The 17,898-nt window shown below is 38.5% G+C and overlaps 1 protein-coding gene across 7 annotated transcripts in view; it reads right to left on the bottom strand.

Annotated features, from left to right (window-relative positions):
* The window catches only part of DROSHA (drosha ribonuclease III), a 119,362-nt gene that overhangs the window by 35,897 nt on the left and 65,567 nt on the right, over nucleotides 1-17,898 (bottom strand). For all 7 annotated transcript variants that reach the window (XM_044233359.1, XM_044233387.1, XM_044233396.1 and 4 more), the window contains 3 exons: nucleotides 11,013-11,120; nucleotides 10,362-10,500; nucleotides 9,947-10,007 (listed from right to left, as the gene is read on the bottom strand). In XM_044233359.1, coding sequence (XP_044089294.1) covers nucleotides 9,947-10,007; nucleotides 10,362-10,500; nucleotides 11,013-11,120 — 308 coding nt within the window. The remainder of the gene's footprint in view (nucleotides 1-9,946; nucleotides 10,008-10,361; nucleotides 10,501-11,012; nucleotides 11,121-17,898) is intronic.

The following is a 17,898-nucleotide window of genomic DNA, read 5'->3' as shown; positions in this document are numbered from 1 at the left end:
ACTTAGCTTCTAAAGCCCTTCAGAAGAGGCCTAACCCACTTTTTCAAGTCCCAGTATCCACTGCTATCCTCTCCCACCTATATTTTGGGCTCCTGTCCCAAAACTGCGTGGTACTTTCTGAAAAGGGCATCCGCCCTGAAGCTTTCCACCATCTTCCTGTGCACAGGGCCACAAAAACCTACTCATCTCTCAAGGTCTAGCGAAATGTTGCTTCTCTACAAATCCCTGATTCCTCTCATCAAAATTAATACCTCCCCTTGGAGCCCATCACACTACTTAGACCTTCCATGTATGGTGAAGGCACATCTCAGAGGCTGAGTTCCTCACATCCAAGTGGAAGGCTGAAAGGACCAGGAAGGTGATCCAGAGACAACCTCCCTCTGCCTCTCAGGAGTGCAGCACAGCCAGCTTCCCTTGGCGCTCAAGCAGATCACTACCTCTGGCTGGGCAGTGATGTGGCATAACCCGGTTTAGGTTTTTAAAAGGCCACCCTGGCTGCTTCCCTCCTGTGTGCAGGGAAGACAAGCACTGAGGAGGGTACTATGGCCATCCGGCGAGACATGACAGAGGCTCAGGCTGGGGAGGTGATGGTGGAGGAAGGGAGAGAAGAAAGAATGAAAGTCAATGCTTAGATTTTGGCTTCCACAGTTGGGTGAAAGGCAGTGCCATCTACTGTGAGGGGAAGACCAAAAGGGGAACAGGTTTGGGCAGAAGCAGGAGTTGCATTTTAGGCACCTTTGCTTTGAAATGTCTATAAAACAACCAAATCCAGAAATCCAGTAATAGATTAACTTGCTGTGCGTGGGCAAGAACAAAGCTGGTAAAAAATCTTTAAGAGTGGTCAATGTTCAGACAGGACTTCAGGTGATGAAACTAGATGATACTACCTTGGGAGAGAATGCAGCTAGAGAGAAGGGGTCCCAGGATTGAGCCCAGGGGAGGGTCACACCTGAGGTCACGCAGAAGGGAAACAAGCAGAGAAAGGACTGGCGGGGGCCGGGGGTTGCAGAAAAGGAGGCAAGTGTCAAGAAAGAGACAGACTCAAGTAAGACACAGAGAGCACACTGATGCAGCAGTGCTGAGGCCGCTGTTGAAGCCAGTGGGGGCCGGCTCTGTGAAGCGGAGAAGACACACCAGACTCGGGTTAGAGCAGACTGTGATGTGCATCCGAAGCTACATATGGAAAGAACCCGAGTGCCTGTTTCAGGGCCGACAGTGGAGAGACAAAACACAGGAGGAAACCAGAAAGGATGGTGACAAAAATGACAGGAAAACGAGAGCACACTGGGCCCCTGGGACCTAAGCAACAAAGGCAAGGGACAGGACTGGGCCTGTGCAGGATCTCGCCTTACTCCAGGGGCTTCTTCAAATATCTCTGACACTGAACCTTATCTTCACCAAAATGTCAATAGCTGACTATTAAGTCCAAACCTGTCTAGCTTTCAAGGCCATTTTTTATCTAGTTCCACAGTAGTGAGCCATTTCATTTACTTTCTTTTTTTTTCTTTAAAGATTTTATTTATTTGACAGAGAGAGAACACAAGCAGGTGGAGCACTAGCAGAGGCAGAGGGAGAAGCAGTCTCCCTGCTGAGCAGGGACTACCCCCCCACCCCCGCCCTCATGTGGGGCTCGATCCCAGGACCCTGGGATCAAGATCTGAGATGAAGGCAGACGCTTAACCAACTGAGCCACACAGGCATCCCCTCATCTACTTTCAACAGCAATTTATAACTCTTAGTAGACCAGCCTCTGCACTATATGAGACACACTACTGCTTGTCCTTTCTATGCTACTTCTCCCAAATCCTACTCATTCTTAATGTTAGCGGGGTACCTGTCGTAACTGCTGGAGCCCCCAGCGATGCTGGCACACCCCCACACCTGCATCCCCACCCGCACATGATTTAATGTTTGTCACTCAGTTAATTTCAAAATTATATACTATCTTTTATTGTTCCCTACTTCTTGAGTGCCAGTTTAGTTTCCATATTTCAAGTCACCTTATGGTTTCAGTATATGTGGAAAATAAAAAAAATATTTATTTACAAATTAAATGACTCTCAGCTACCAAATTATCTACTTGGTAATTTGAGTTCAATTTTATATTATCTCACATATCTCATAAGTTAATTCTTCCACCTTAACATTCCTTCACAGTTGAGAATTTAAAAAAAAAAATAAATGTAATAGGAGAAAACAAGAAAGACTTGAGCAATAAAGATGTGATTCAAACCCTTTATATATGTGAAAAAGGCATTCTGGAAAGCAGTTAATAGCCAAAAATGGAAAGTGAGATAAAGAAAGAGTGAACGACTTATGCCTGTGGTAAAGAATTCATAATCCAAAAGCTTAACAGAGAAGGGGAGGATGGAGAGAAAGGGAAGGAGGAAGGAGGAGAGAGAGAGAGAGAGAGAAAGAGAAAAAGGAAAAAAAGAAAAGAAAAGAAAGAAATTAATTAGGCCCTCAAACTATTCTTACCTAATTTATATTAGCTTTTAATAGACTTTTTGCTGCTACTCCATTAGCCAAGAGTGACTAAACAGTATATATTTTTAAAAGATTTATTTTAGAGAGAGAGCACAGTGTGGGGGAGCAGGAGACCAAGAGAGAAGCTCAAGCAGACTCCCCGCTGAGCACAGAGCCCAACACAGAACTCGTTCCCAGAACCCTGAGATCACAACCTGAGCCAAAATCAAGAGCCAGACGTTCAACTGATGAACCACCCAGATGCCCCTTACTAAACCTTATATTTAAAAAATATATCATTTGGAAGCTACTTGATACTGCACTTTGCTTTTTGTCAAATACAGCAGAACTCCGAAAGTGTCTGTCATCATTCTTGGAGAAAGCATCAAGGAATAGAGGCCCTAGTTAACATGGTAACATGTTAATCCCGCAGACTTCTTGCCAACTTAATTTTGTGAAACCTAATAAGCTGTTGTCCTGAGAGACGGGAACAAAGAACAGAAATGGTGAGAGTTTTTTGGTCTTTTTTTTTTTTTTTTAAAGATTTTATTATTTATTTGAGAGGCAGAGAGTACAAGCAGGGGTAGAGGCTGAGGAAGAGGAAGAAGCAGGCTCCACATCCAGTGGGGACATGGAGCTCAATCCCAGGACACTGAGATCATGACCTGAGCCAAAAGCAGATGCTTAACCGACTGAACCACCCAGGTCCCTTGAAATGGTGAGTTTTTTTAAAAAAAGGAAAGAATTAGAATCATCCTATTCTTTTTTTTTTTTTTTCCAATTTATTTATTTTCAGAAAAACAGTATTCATTATTTTTTCACCACACCCAGTGCTCCATGCAAGCTGTGCCCTCTATAATACCCACCACCTGGTACCCCAACCTCCCACCCCCCCCCACTTCAAACCCCTCAGATTGTTTTTCAGAGTCCATAGTCTCTCATGGTTCATCTCCCCTTCCAATTTACCCAAAAGCACATACCCTCCCCAATGTCCATAACCCTACCCCCCTTCTCCCAACCCCCTCCCCCCAGCAACCCACAGTTTGTTTCGTGAGATTAAGAGTAGAATCATCCTATTCTTTTCCAAATATCAGTAAAATGAAAATAGTATTTTCTGTGGTAGAGACTTTATTTTCTTCCCAACAGTTCAAAGTACTATCCAGGAAAATCTACTTAACATGGAAAGCCAGAAACCGTACCTGGGGTGAAGACAAACCATAGCTGGACTGTCTTATGCTTTATTAAAAAATAGGACATCTCATCAAAGAATAATACCTGCTTTGAGTCATATACTATGTGAATGAACTCACACTAGCATAAGCTATACTTTAATTTGTTTTATAAACTTTCAGGGAGACAAGAACTATGTCTAGGATTTTAATAACCACAATGTTCGGCTATTATTCAGTGTGCTAAAATACAAGGTCACAGTTCCACACAGGCTTATTCAATAGTGAGTCTGCTATCCACTAAAGAATTTCCCCATATGCAACACATGTTTTTCTGTATCCTCACTGTGACTAAACACTAGCAATGAGCCACAAACAGAAATGGGGATTAAATACCACTTCAGTTTATTATTATACTGGACAATTCCTAATCCAATGGTTTATCCAGAAAAAATGGACAGAGTGAGCTTCTAGTCACTGTTGAGTACAGTAGCAAAGCCTTTGTTCCTTCTTCTATTGTTCCGACCTTCCTTAATCACTCTCTTTATAAGGACTAGTAAGCTCCAAGAGGAAATGTTTACTGAACAATAAACACTCCATTTGTTTTTGAGAACTGAATCAACAAAGACATTAGGAAATACAGATTAACTGTAACATTTATATAGCACATGTGGTCTGAGGAACTCAAAACACTTTATAAAACATAACAGTCTCCCTGTAGCAGGAATCACTGGAAGGCAACCTTTATGCCATGGAAAACCATCTTGGGATGGGTCAAGTCCAAGTGTAACTGCCACGGAGAGGGTGTGGACATTTTCTCACCTTTCCTTCCAGGCCTCAACCAGTGACAGGTCAATTAAAGCTAGAAAGTGGTGGCTGGAGATCAGCTGAACCTTCCACCCAGTTCAGGAATTCCTTCTATTCACTACATCTACCTGGACACTTAGTGGAAGGGAAGGCCACAGAGATACCAGATCTGAGACCTGCTGGACCCAGGGAACCCGGGTTAAGCATCTCTGGAATTTAACCTGAATTTTTAAGCCAGCAAATCTACTCAGTGGAATTCACATATACTCAAACATGTTTTATTGTCTTGAATGCAAGACATTTATGTATAACTGATTGAAATTGTAACTATCATTTCCTTAAACACGGAGACATTAATAAATAGTCCATACGTGAATCACTCTTTGTTCCAACACATTCTTAAATATGATGTCTGCCAATGACTCTACCAATCAAAAAACAAAATGAAATAAGGCAGCTTCTTTTTCCATTACCAGTCTTCTAGTCCATTTCCCAAAGGTCTTACTGATAATACATGGATTACTTGAATGCCACCAAAAGCCTAATCCTTCAGATATCCTTTCTGTGGTAATAATTCACTGAAATTTATATAACTTAAATATAATTATACAACTGAGATTTATGCATTTAAACTGTGACACTTTAAAAAATTATGGGTGGCAAATTCATGAGATAATGCCATCATAAAAGTGAATTATTTTATAGTTCTGATAGACAGATTTTTGTTTATTTAAAACTTCATGCCTTTTTGTAAATCCTACCTGGTGCCAAATCAGATTAAGTAAAATACTACTCTGCCATTTAAACCTCTGCTGATGGTTCTTAACCGTCCAAGTTTTCCTATTTCTTAATATCCAAGTTTCCCTATTTCTAGGAAAATGTAAATAATAACTTGACATAAAAATAATATCATGAATGGCATTCTTTCCTTTAATACTTTTTTACTGAGCTTTTGCTTTGTAAAAGGTACTATTTGGAAAAAAAAAGAAAAAGAAAGAGTATAACCAAAGACCGTCAAGATGCTTACAGTGAAGAAAATCAGGCCACAAAACAGGGTTCCGGGGCATTCCGGGGGGGAGATGTAGAATGACTGTTGGCGTTTGAGGAAGGGAAAGAGTGAGACTGACAGCAGCGGTAATGGTGTGTAAGCAGCCACAGGGAAAAGCAATACGTGCCTGGAAAAGGGGCCTGGGGCCAGGTCTCGGTTGCTGGATGCAGATGGGGAGGTTCAGGCTTATCCAGTAGGTGATGAGACATCACTGAAAGCTTTCAAGCAAGTTATAGCTAAAAACTAGAATTCAGGCTCCAGAAATAGCAAGATGACTGAATGCAGAGGCAGTGTGAGGGCAGAACTGGCTAAATGTTGTCACTAACTGTAGAGCAGGAAGGGCAGGGGTGTGAGGAGTGGTTTCCAGGAGGACCAGGAAAAGAACTGGATCAAGAGCCCCTCCCCTCAGCCCCCCTCCTGCCTGCCTTGCTCCTTCACATTCCCACTTCCGTTAGCAGCTCATTCCCGCTATCCTTTCTCAAGTCTGAAGCTCTGAGCAAGCTCGCTTGGGAGGAGGTACAATCACTGACACTTGCAATTTGAGAGTGTTTGTGTCAAAGATCTACAAACACTTCCCAAGGAGCAGGGATAACTGCATCCCATCTTAGAACAGCAACTGAGACAAAAAAGGGAGAGGGCAAATCACTTCAAGTGAATTCAATCACTGAAGTGTACAATAAAAAACTGACCTATAATCCCTAAACAACCACCAGAGCTATCAGCCCCACAGCAGACTATGTATGTTTTGGTTTTGACCTTCAATGAAGCACTTACCAAAGGACCCCTTTCATGAAGTCATTTAGGCTTATGGTACTCTTGGTCACACCTCCTGGTAAGTGGGGGCTTTGTCTTACTTGCCTTAAATTCCTCTAAAAGACCTATAAACTGCCTCAAACTCAAAAGGCACCAGATAAATGTCCCATCGAACTGAATTCGCAGGAAGATTCTGAAGTACAGCTCCCACAGCTGTGCACAGGGGGCTGCCGGCCAGCAGCAGAGCTGGCCACCAAAGTGTCGAGGCTCTTCCTGAACAGAAACGTGGGGTCAGCTCTGTCATCAGCAGTTAAGATCAGGTACACGGCAAGAGGCTCTCAACACGAGCAGCAAAGGACAAGAGATATTTGTTTATTCTCTGTCATTTTCAATATGAACACAGTTTCTCAGAATTCCTTCTGCCACAGTAAGAAAGTCATCTCTTTGTGACAGAGCAAAAGAAAACCTAAATCATGACATCTGAACAGCGCTATCAAAAGACAATTTATACCAACAACTACATTTGGGATAGATGAAACAAAGATAATTTAAGCTCATGCTTTCAGCACTAGAAAGTACACGTGTAGGGCATGTGTAGCCTTGCTAACGGGGCTGTAGGGAACTCAGGGTTCCACTTATTAAAATAAGAACTGGTCATCTGAAGACTCTACAAGATAGCAGGGAAAATGAAACCATGGCCACACTGTCCCTGAGGGTGTGATTAAGGGCTCTTCTAATTAGACAGTTCTTTTCTGATCTTAGCGCTCACAGAATACCATAGTAAGGCATCTGATCATCTTCAAATGGGAATTTAAAGTTTCATTCTGACTTTCTCTTTACCTCTTGATTGAAGAGGAAGATAGTATGGTCTATGACAATTTCAAGAAAGCAACTCAAGGCAAGCCAATTTAGAAAGAAAAGTGACAGATAAAAAAAAAAAGGTAGAAAAGGAAGCTATGCTAACTATGGCTGGTCATTCTCTTAGCTGTAGAGGCCAGTTTTGAGCTGCAGCAACTGTCAACTCTGTCACTTCTAAACCCGCTCAGCCCACCCTGCATCCTTCGAAGCCTGGAACCCAAGAGGGACAAGCCTGGCTATTCAACTTTTTAACTACCTGGTGAAAAAAGAAATATGCCCTCAAGCAATCTCCTCTACTGACTTTCAGAACATAACCTGCTTGTTTAACCCACACAGATAAGCCTCCTGAGAGCAACATCAGAGCTTCATCAGCCTTGCTTCCATTCAGTTTTCCATGGGTGTTTATGAGTTTAGAAACAGTCCACTTTCTTCCCAGATTCTCCAGGGGCTCAAGTCCGCACAAAAGAACGTTACTATAAGAAGGTATCTTCAGGGCGCCTGGGTGGCTCAGTGGGTTAAGCCGCTGCCTTCGGCTCAGGTCATGATCTCAGGCTCCTGGGATCAAGTCCCGCATCCGGCTCTCTGCTCAGCAGGGAGCCTGCTTCCTCCTCTCTCTCTCTGCCTGCCTCTCTGCCTACTTGTGATCTCTCTCTGTCAAATATATAAATAAAATCTTAAAAAAAAAAGAAGGTATCTTCAACCCGTTATATAAGACCAGTGTTATCCTAATAATAAAACCATATAAAACATCACAGAAAAGGAAAACTTCAGACCAATGACTTATGAATATAGACACAAAATACCCAGCACAATACAAAGCAGACTAAGTTTAGAGCATATAAAAAGGATTATATACCATAACCAAGTGAGATGTATCCCAGGAAAGCAAGGTTGGTTCAATATCCGAAAACCAATGAACGTAATACACCATATGAATAGAATAAATGATGAAAAAAAAACAGATGATGACCTCAACAGACACACACAAAAAGCATCTGACAAAATTCTATACATTTTCATTAAAAAACATTCAGCAAACTAGGAACAGAAGGGAGCTTCCTCAACCAGATAAAAAACATCTATGAAAAATGCATAGCTAACACCATTCTCAATGCAAAAGAATGCTTTCCCCGAAAAACTTTAGGAAGAAGACAAAGATCCACTCTCACAACTTCAATTCAGTATTATACTGGAAGCTCTAGCCAAGGCAACTATGTTCAGAGAATGAAATGACATCCAGACTGGAAAGGAAAAAGTAAAACTATCTCTATTGGTAGGTGATATGATCATATACCCCCCCAAAATTCTAAACAATCCACTAAAAAACTATTAGAGCTAACAAATGAGCTCATTAAGACTGCAAGATAGAACATCAATATAAAAAAATCAATTTTATTTCTCTACACAGCAATGAACAATCCAGAAGTGAAATTAAGAAAAACAATTCCATATATAACAACAACAAAACAAAACAAAACACAAAAAAACCCCAGGAATGAATTTAGCAAAAGACATACAAAATGTAAACTTAAAACTATAAAATACTATTGGAATAAATTAAAAACAACTTGAATAAATGTAAAGATATTAAAGGTTCAGAAACTTAATATTAAGATGGCAACTGTTCACAAATTGAACTATAGATGCAACATAATCCCTATCAAAATCCTAGCAAACTTCTTTGCAGAAATTGATAAACTAATCCAAAATCTCACATGGAAATATAAAGATCCAAAATAGTCAAAATAATCTTGAAAAAAAAAAGAGAGAGAGAGAAAGCTGGAGATCTTGCATTTCTTATTTTTAAAGCTTACTATAAAGCTATAGTAATCAAGACAGTATGGTACTGGCATAAGGACAGACATACAGATCAGTGGAATAGAGCTCAGAGTCCAAAAATAATCTTTCACATATACCACCAATTAATTTTCAACAAGGGTGCCAAAACAATTTCATGGAAAAAGATTAGTCTTTTCAACAAATGATACTGGATATCAACAGCAAAAGGAATGCACCTACTCCACACCATAAACAAAAATTAATTCTAAATAAACCAAAGAGCTCAATGGTAAGAGAAAAAACTACTGAACTCCTAAAAGAAAAAAAGATGTAAATCTTTGTGATTTTTTTTAAAAAAGATTTTATTTATTTATTTGACAGACAGAGATCACAAGTAGGCAGAGAGGCAGGAAGAGAGAGGGGGAAGTAGGCTCCCCACCTGAGCAGGAAGCCTGATGCGGGGCTCAATCCCATGACCCTGGGATTATGATCTGAGCTGAAGGCAGAGGCCTTAACCCACTGAGCCACCCAGGTGCCCCAATCTTTGTGATTTTATATTAGGCAATGGCTTCTTAAACATGATGCCAAAAGCCCAAGCAACACAAGTAAAAGAGAAACTGAACTTCATCAGAACTTTTTTGCTTTGAAGGATATCTTCAAAAGAATGAAGAAACAATCCATAGAATGAGAAAAAAATGTTTGCAAATTTTTATCTGATAAGAGATTTGTTATCTGGAATATATAAAAATGATTAAAAGTTGGTCACAAAGGACCACATATTTGTATGATACCATTACATAAAATGTTCAGAATAGGCAAATCCATAAAAATTGAAAGCACACTGAAAGTGGAAAAGTGGTTGCCTAGGGCTGGGCAGAATGAGGGGAAATGCAGAGTACAGGTTTCTTTTTGGGATGCTGAAAACATTCTAAAATTAAGTAGTGATCAAGACTGCACCACTCTGTGAATGTTCTAAAAACCATTGAATAGTATACTTCAAATGGGTGATTCGTATGGTATGTGAATGATACCTCCATAAAGCTGTTATTAACAAAAGCCACTTTACCTTGAGGGAGTGGGGTCATCTTGGCCAAGGCGTGACATGATATTTATTAAAGTGTTAATTCCTATTTGAAAAGTAAATAAATAAGGAAATACTGTTAGAAGCATTCTAGGACCATGATATGATACATGGAAAGGCAATTATCTATCTTACCCCAGCTTGATTTCAAAAGGTTTGATATCTGCATGTCTACAAGTCTGATCAATTTAGTTACTTAAAACACTTGATAGTAGCAAAAAATTTTCCTAAAAAATTCATCCATCCTTATAATAATGCTCAAAGTGAATGCTGTTACGTATGGGTCAGAAAGCACTATAAAATGAGAATATGCAACAGTCACCAGGAAACTCTTCCTGGTGGGGACTTAATTTACAACAGGGAACACAGACCAAAACACAAGAGTAGAATCCAAACATACCTTTTTTCCTCATATGCATGTGGTGAACTTTTCTATCTCCGTATTTGGGCTGTCGAATTCCACAGTTAGATAAAGAATTCCTGGCATGATCAGGATTCATTCCAAAATTTAAGTGATGACTCGGATGAGTCATGGCCAGCTAAAATTTTAACAAAATAAATTTAGTCTGAAAAACTCAGCACAGAAGTGCCATCTTTATATTATCTCAAACGAAATGGCTGAGAGAGATCTATCCAGTAGAATTTTAAGCCCTGATCTTTCCATCTTATCTTCTCCAGGGTCAAATTTCCAGAGCTCTAGTGCAAGACCTTTTCTAAAAAGAAACCCAAAACCCCACATCTTTCAAAGGAGAATTACAATAGTTATCACCTGGAAAGAAGAGCCTTAAAGAAAGGACTCAGGTTTGACAGACAAATTTTAGCTTTAGTCTATTTCTTTAGGGATAGTGTCAAAAAAATAAAAATAAAATAAAATGAAAGGTGAGAAAAAGTGTTCGAAAGTATCAACCAGAGTAGAGTAATGAAGAGAGCTGTGTTACTAAACATCCTCATTATCTCCCGGAATGGAGAATCTCAATGTTCTATTTGTAACCTGCAAGATGAATTACTCCTATTTTGCTGTTATGTGAGTGTACAGGAGAGTATTTCTTACCTGTAACAGACAACGATCTTGGAAAGTATAGCCTATCAACTTGTCTAGATGCATTAGGCATTGGTGGTAGCGGATATGATGGGTCAAGACAGGCAACATCATGGCATGCTAGGAAGAAAATTTCAATACGTTTATCTCGATAAAAAGTTGTAATAATCCTTCATTTATTTTACAACAAACAAGAACCATTTTTCTCATCCCAGATTTCAACTGCCAAAGTCCTGAAACAGTTTACTGGCCACGTGGCATCCCTGCCAATCCCATCTTGAGGGGTGGTGGACTACAGTTGCTCAGGGTATAGTCTCTGGAATCACAATGCCTCAGTCTGATTCCTGCTTCACTCATTCATTGTGGAACCTGGCAGAGGAGTTATTTGATCTCTCTCTGTTTCCTCACCTACAGAATAAGGATCAACAGGAGAGCTATTTCCAAAGGGGGCGAGGGTTAAAAGGATTAAATGAGCAAATACCAAAAAACTGCCTATCTTAGTACAAGGCTTCTTAGCCCTCATTCAAGTAGGAACAACCCTGCTTCATCAGCATTCAGCAGAGTGACCTCAACGAAGCCAGCAGAATTTCTGTGCCTCCTTGTCTGTCTTTACTGCTAAGAAAATGGACTAGAGTTCATAAATTCTGAAACTTTGTCAGGGTCAAGACATTTTTGAGAATCTGAAGAAAATCACCCTTTCCCCAGAAAAATGCCTATGTGCATAAACATGCAAAAAATGTATGCAATTTTAATAGGTTCACAGACCCCTAAAAGCCCATCACTATCCTCCAGGTAAGAACTTCTCAGTCAGGTGATCTCAAAAGGCCATTCTAGGTTTAATACTTAATGATCTAATATTCCAAAGAAAACTTTATAACTACCAATATAGTTATGTCACCTGAGGACATGGAACTTTTACTTTTATTTCAATCACTTTTCATTTGGCTAAAGATTCCTTATTGTGAGATAATTTCATAAAAGTCTTCGCTTTTTCTTTTTTTTAATTACACTTCCCTAGAACTCAAGAGAAAGAAGGAGTCATTCTTATTCATCAGAACCTAGAGGCTGGGCACAGCCCACAGAATGACTGACATATGCTTTATATCATTTTAGTCTTTGAAGTATTTTCAGATGGCATTGTTTAAAAATACATGATAATGGATTTGCTTGTAACTGCAGAAATCAGTTTCCCGTTTTAACTTATAAGGAAAGACTCGTGCTCCCAAGTAGAAATTCTAATCAAGAGGAAGTCCTTCTTTCCAGTTTAATTCAATAAATGTATATTGAGCACCTTCATGGGCAAGGCTTACTACAGCTGTGGAAGAGAAAAACAGTAAGGATATGCTCTTTGCTTCAAGGGCTTCCCAGAGATATGCCATTATGACCCGAATCACTGGCATTTTGTCTATTTTGTTGTTGCAAGTACTGCATTAAAAAACACAGTAATATGGGAAAAAAAAGTGTGGTCAGAGTATAGTATCACTTTCCAGGCATTTAAACTGCAGAAAGCTCAAGAAGAAAAAAGTTTTAGCAGAAAATTGCTAAAAATTCAAGGTAGAAGGGGCATGCAGACTACACAGTCCACCTCTTTATGAAGCGTGAACCCAAACTGGTAAAAAAATATCATATTTTTTTAATACCTCCAGGGAGGGATGGATCATTACCTGTCAAAAAAGGACACCCTCTTCAGGTTATTATGCTAAGTGAAATAAGTCAATTAGAGAAAGACAAATATTGTATGACCTCACATATGTGTGAAATCTAAAAAACAAAACAAACAAAAAACAGAAGCAAACGAAATAATTTAAAAAATACAGAGAATAAACTGGTCGTTGCCAAAGGGAAGGGGAGTATGGAGAACAGATAAAATGAGTAAAAGAGGTTAAACGGTAAAAATTTTCAGTTATAAGATATGTAAGTGACAGCAATGAAAAGGAAGGCATTGGGAATACAGTCGATAATGTTGTAACAGAGTATGGTGACAGCTAGCAGCTGCAATTACCAAGGTGAGCACTACATATAGAGGTGTGAATCACTATGTTGTGCAGCAAAAATTAATCTAACATTGTATACCCACTTTCCTTAATAACTTTTTCAAGATTTTTATTTATTTGAGAAAGAGAGACAGCAGGTGTGGTGGGGATAGGCAGAGGGTGAAGCACACTCCCTGCTGAGCAGGGAGGTCGATGGAGGGCTCCATCCCAGGAAGCTGGGATCCCACCCTGAGTCAAAGGCAGACGCTTAACTGAATGAGCCACCCAGGGGCCCCCTTAATAAATTTCTCTTTAAAAAGGAAAGAACACCCTGTTTAGAGTACTTGGATGATTAGAAAATTATTATTAACATTTAGCCCAAATAGGTCTCTTTTGAAAGTTTATCTCTTTGAACCTAGCTGTACCCCAGGAGAAAAGCAAACTATATGTAACAGTAATATCTCCACATCTTCTCTTTGTTAACCTAAGTCTTATTTCTTTTAACTTTTACTGGTATGAAACAGCTTTGAGTCCCTTCACTACACCAGTATCTCTATCCGGTAAGTCTACTTCTTATGAATACCACTAAAAGGTATCTATGACCATGTCTATCTTGTAACCCAGACAACAAAGTCTCAATGTTATCTACAAGACTATTAGCAACTCTAGCTCACTTTTTTTTAAAGTATCAATATTTGCAATGTTGAAATACATACAATCACTGAGCATCTCCCTCCAAACTGCCAATTTAAGTGTCGCAAACATTTTCTCCTTTAATGATTGTATGGAAAAAAAAAATTAAAATTAAAAAAATAAAAATAAAAAAAGATTGTATGGAAATGGATGTATGTGTAAAGCTATTTAAATTCTCTCATAAAAACTGAGCAACCAGGTTAGCAAAACACACCTATAAGCAATATGAACAATAAAAACTAGACAACAAGGTACCCCCATGAACACCTAAATAAGGCAGGGTGAGGACAAGGATCTAGGAGATCTCAGCATCTGAGAGAGAGAAAAGACAGGGAGAGAATGCAAGAGCCCCCCAATTAACATATATTCATAGAAAATGTGACCAAGGGGCACCTGGGTGGCTCAGTGGGTTAAGCCTCTGCCTTCGGCTCAGGTCATGGTCTCAGGGTCCTGGGATCGAGCCCCGCATCAGGCTCTCTGCTCAGCACGGAGCCTGCTTCCCCCTTTCTCTCTGCCTGCCTCTCTGCCTATTTGTGATCTCTCTCTCTCTCTTTGTCAAATAAATAAAATAAATTTTAAAAATCTTAAAAAAAAAAAAAAAAAAAGAAAAAAAAAATGTGACCAAAACTGGAGAGGGCTCTGCAGATTCCAATGTACTGGGTGAGTACAAGAGGACAGTGTAATGGCACCAGAGTGCTGAAGCCCTATAAATGCTCAGTGAAAAACTGAACTTCCCTTTCAGGGTAAAGCCCCATGGTATGAAGACATTTAAGCAGGAGAGGAACAATAAAGAGCAAAAGAAAGAGGGAATCTAGATAAAATAGAGGAGGAAGTAGTGGGGAGAGGTCTCAGGTATCAAAAGTCCTTTTTTTTTAAATCACTTTGCAAAAACAGTAAAAGGAGGGGCTAATTTGGCTATACAGCCTTCTTCTTCTTTTTTTTTTTTTTTAAGATTTTATTTATTTATTTGACAGAGGAATGAGATCACAAGTAGGCAGAGAGGTAGGCAGAGAGAGAGGGGGAAGCAGTCTCCCTGTTGAGCAGAGAGCCTGATGTGGGGCTTGACCCCAGGACCCTGAGATCATGACCTGAACCAAAGGCAGATACTTAAACCACTGAGCCACCCAGGTGCCCCAACTGCCTTATTAAAATACAGGAAAATATTTCACTTACTTATTTAACTTTATTTAACTTGAAGAGAAACAGAAAAGAATCATACCATCCAAGGATTTTATCAGAAAATAGAGAAAAGGAACAGAGTAAGATTCCTCAGATAATTAAAAAAAAAAAAAAGAAAAAGAAAAGCCAGAGAAACATGCCAATAAAACAGATGAAAGCTATGACCTAACATTTCAAAACAAGCTAAACAAAATAAAGCAACTGGAGCTTTTTGTAAAAGAAACTACAAATAAATATTATCATAACTCAGAAATGAAATGACTAGATGAAAGAAGATTTGAAAAGAAGTGACAAAACTCAGGGAAAAGACATAAAAGGAAATAATCATTTTAAGAACAGAGACTAAACAGAATGAAGAAAAAACCAAATTAACCAATGGACGGTGCTTTGAGAAATAAAAGATAGGAAAAGGAAAAATTTTAGAGAAATAAAAAATTAACAGGAAATGAGGGATTCAAGAGATAGTGACAGATACAGGAAACAAGCAAAGAAGATACAAGAAGCATCTTGTAAGCAGGAATCCTTAAAGAAAACCAAAACAACAGGGCAGAATAATGAAATGTGTAATTCAAAGAAACTTTTCTGAGAAAAAAGACAATTTATAAGTATATAATGGAAGGGTACACAGCATATCTGAAAAAATTAACCCAAAGGATTGACAGCATTGCTTTATGCCAGAAAACAATGGAAACGTATTTAAGATGTTAATGAAAGAAAACATAAACCACAAATTTTACATCCAGCTTATGTGGCCTTTATATTTAAAGACAAATGGTTAGGAACATGTAGGACCTCAAGGATCATTCTTTTTTTTTTTTTTTCTCCAATTTATTTGACAGACAGAGATCACAAGTAGGCAGAGAGGCAGGCAGAGAGAGAGAGAAAGGAAAGCAGGCTCCCTGCTGAGCAGAGAGACCAATGCAGTGCACGATCCCAGGACCCTGAAACCATGACATGAGCCGAAGGCAGACTAAGGAATCTACTAGAAATGAGCTCAATTGAAGAAAAAGGGTGGGGGGAAGAACATGGGATAAACACTAACACAAGCAATTATCTTCAAATATATTTTTACCTGTAGATAATCATAAGTGAATTGATATTATAGGAAATGCTTAATACTCTACAGAGTAGTACAAGTATCAGAAAATGAAGGGAAAATGTGAAGTCCATGAACAGCAAGGATGAGGCTGCTGTGTATCTCATAGATACTAACTTGCAGCAAGAGGATAATTACTTCAAATTAGATCCTGGATAAGAGGATCACAAGAAATAGTAAACAGTAGTCATTTTCAGTAATGGGACAACGGGACATGGGACAAACACACACACACAGGAGCAGAGGGAAAAGTTTCATTAGACTACCAATGTGTTAACATAAAGATAACCATTAGAACAGAATTATAAACCTCCCTAAATACAAAGAGATATAAAAAGAAAAAAAGAAGAAAAAAAGCAAAGAAAATGGACCTTATCGTGACCACGTAATAAAAACAGTTTGACAGAGGGGAGGCCAAACAAAGAGCATACGTGTGTATGTTTTTGCTTATATTAAAAAGGAAAATTAAATCATTTTTAAAAGACAGCTATTCTTGGGGGCTCAGGGTGGCAAGAATGGGGTAGAAGAAACAGATATAAATTAGATTTTTAAAATCAGACTTGGCTTTGTAAACCTAAGTTTGGAATTACGGTAACTATTTTATAGATTTTTTAAATGGCATTTAAAAAGAAACACTTAAAATCAAAAGTCAAATGAAATAAATGAATCTAACTGTGTAACTAGTTTGTGCTCTAAGCACAAGTGACCTAAAAAGAGTAATCAGAGCATGTAGGCCTTGTGTGATCAATCTGCAGAGAATCAGAGACCACAAGGAATACCCCCAAACAAACAACTACCTCCCATTGTCATTTTGTTGGTGGTACCATTAATATTGTTATTCTGGGACTACTGTTCCGTGTATTACAGAATAAGTCAAATGAGTAATTTTTTTGTGTCATATGGAGTCCCTATATGGGACCAGTACAGAGGGGAAGATTCTTTTTTTTTAAGTATTCTAACTAATAAATGCAGAAAGAAAGACAGAATTAAAATATCACTTTGGCAGCTCTTAATAAATATGGATCTAGGTCATAATTCATCGGTGACTAGTAATGTCACACATAAAAAAGAGGCCATGGATGGATCTAGAGGGTATTAAGCTAAATGAATAAACCAGACAGAGAAAGACAAAAAAACCCTCTATGATTTACTTATATGTGAAATCTAAAATATAAAGCAAATGAACAAACAACAACAAAAGTGAAACAGACTCATAAGTACAGAAAACAAACTGGAGATTGCCAAAGAGAAGGGAGGTGGGGGAATGGATGAAATGGGTGAAGGGAATTAAGAAATATAAATTTCCTGTTGTAAAATAAATAAGTCACAGAGATAAAAAGTACAACACAGTAATACTGTAATATACTTATTGTGGTATTTTGTAATGTAAATAATTGTTAAATCACTATGTGTTGTACACCTGAAACTAATTTAATTTTATATCAACTATATACTTCAATTTTAAAAAAAGGCACATGATTGTGGAGAAATACATTCCAATTTGAAGACTTATCTCTTCAACTGAAAAATGGTCAGATTAAGTCAGATTTCTATGAACAGAATTTACTTTCTAAAAGAAGTATTAAATGTTTGGATTATCACTTATAAAAAGACACACAAAGAGAGAGAGATACCACACTACCACCTATGAAAAAGTTGTGCAAAAAAATAAACTTAAATCTGATCGCTGCCATCCAACAGAACTTTCTATAATGATGGAAATATTCTGCATCTCTACTGCTATAATGGGCACTAGCCAGATAGTCTTAATAGTCTATTAAGTGCTTGAAATATGGCTAGGACAACTAAGAACTGAATTTTTAATTTCATTTAATTCTAATCAATTTAAATTTAAATAGCCACGTATGGCCAGTGGTATTCTATTAGACAGCAGTTTATGATAATTTATAGGAAATATTAGGAAGAGAAGCACATGTTAAATGATACCATGAAGTTG

The sequence above is a fragment of the Neovison vison genome, chromosome 1, assembly GCF_020171115.1.
Source record: "Neovison vison isolate M4711 chromosome 1, ASM_NN_V1, whole genome shotgun sequence".
Classification (NCBI taxonomy): Eukaryota; Metazoa; Chordata; class Mammalia; order Carnivora; family Mustelidae; genus Neogale; species Neogale vison.
This window is presented reverse-complemented; position numbering and strand designations above follow the sequence as displayed.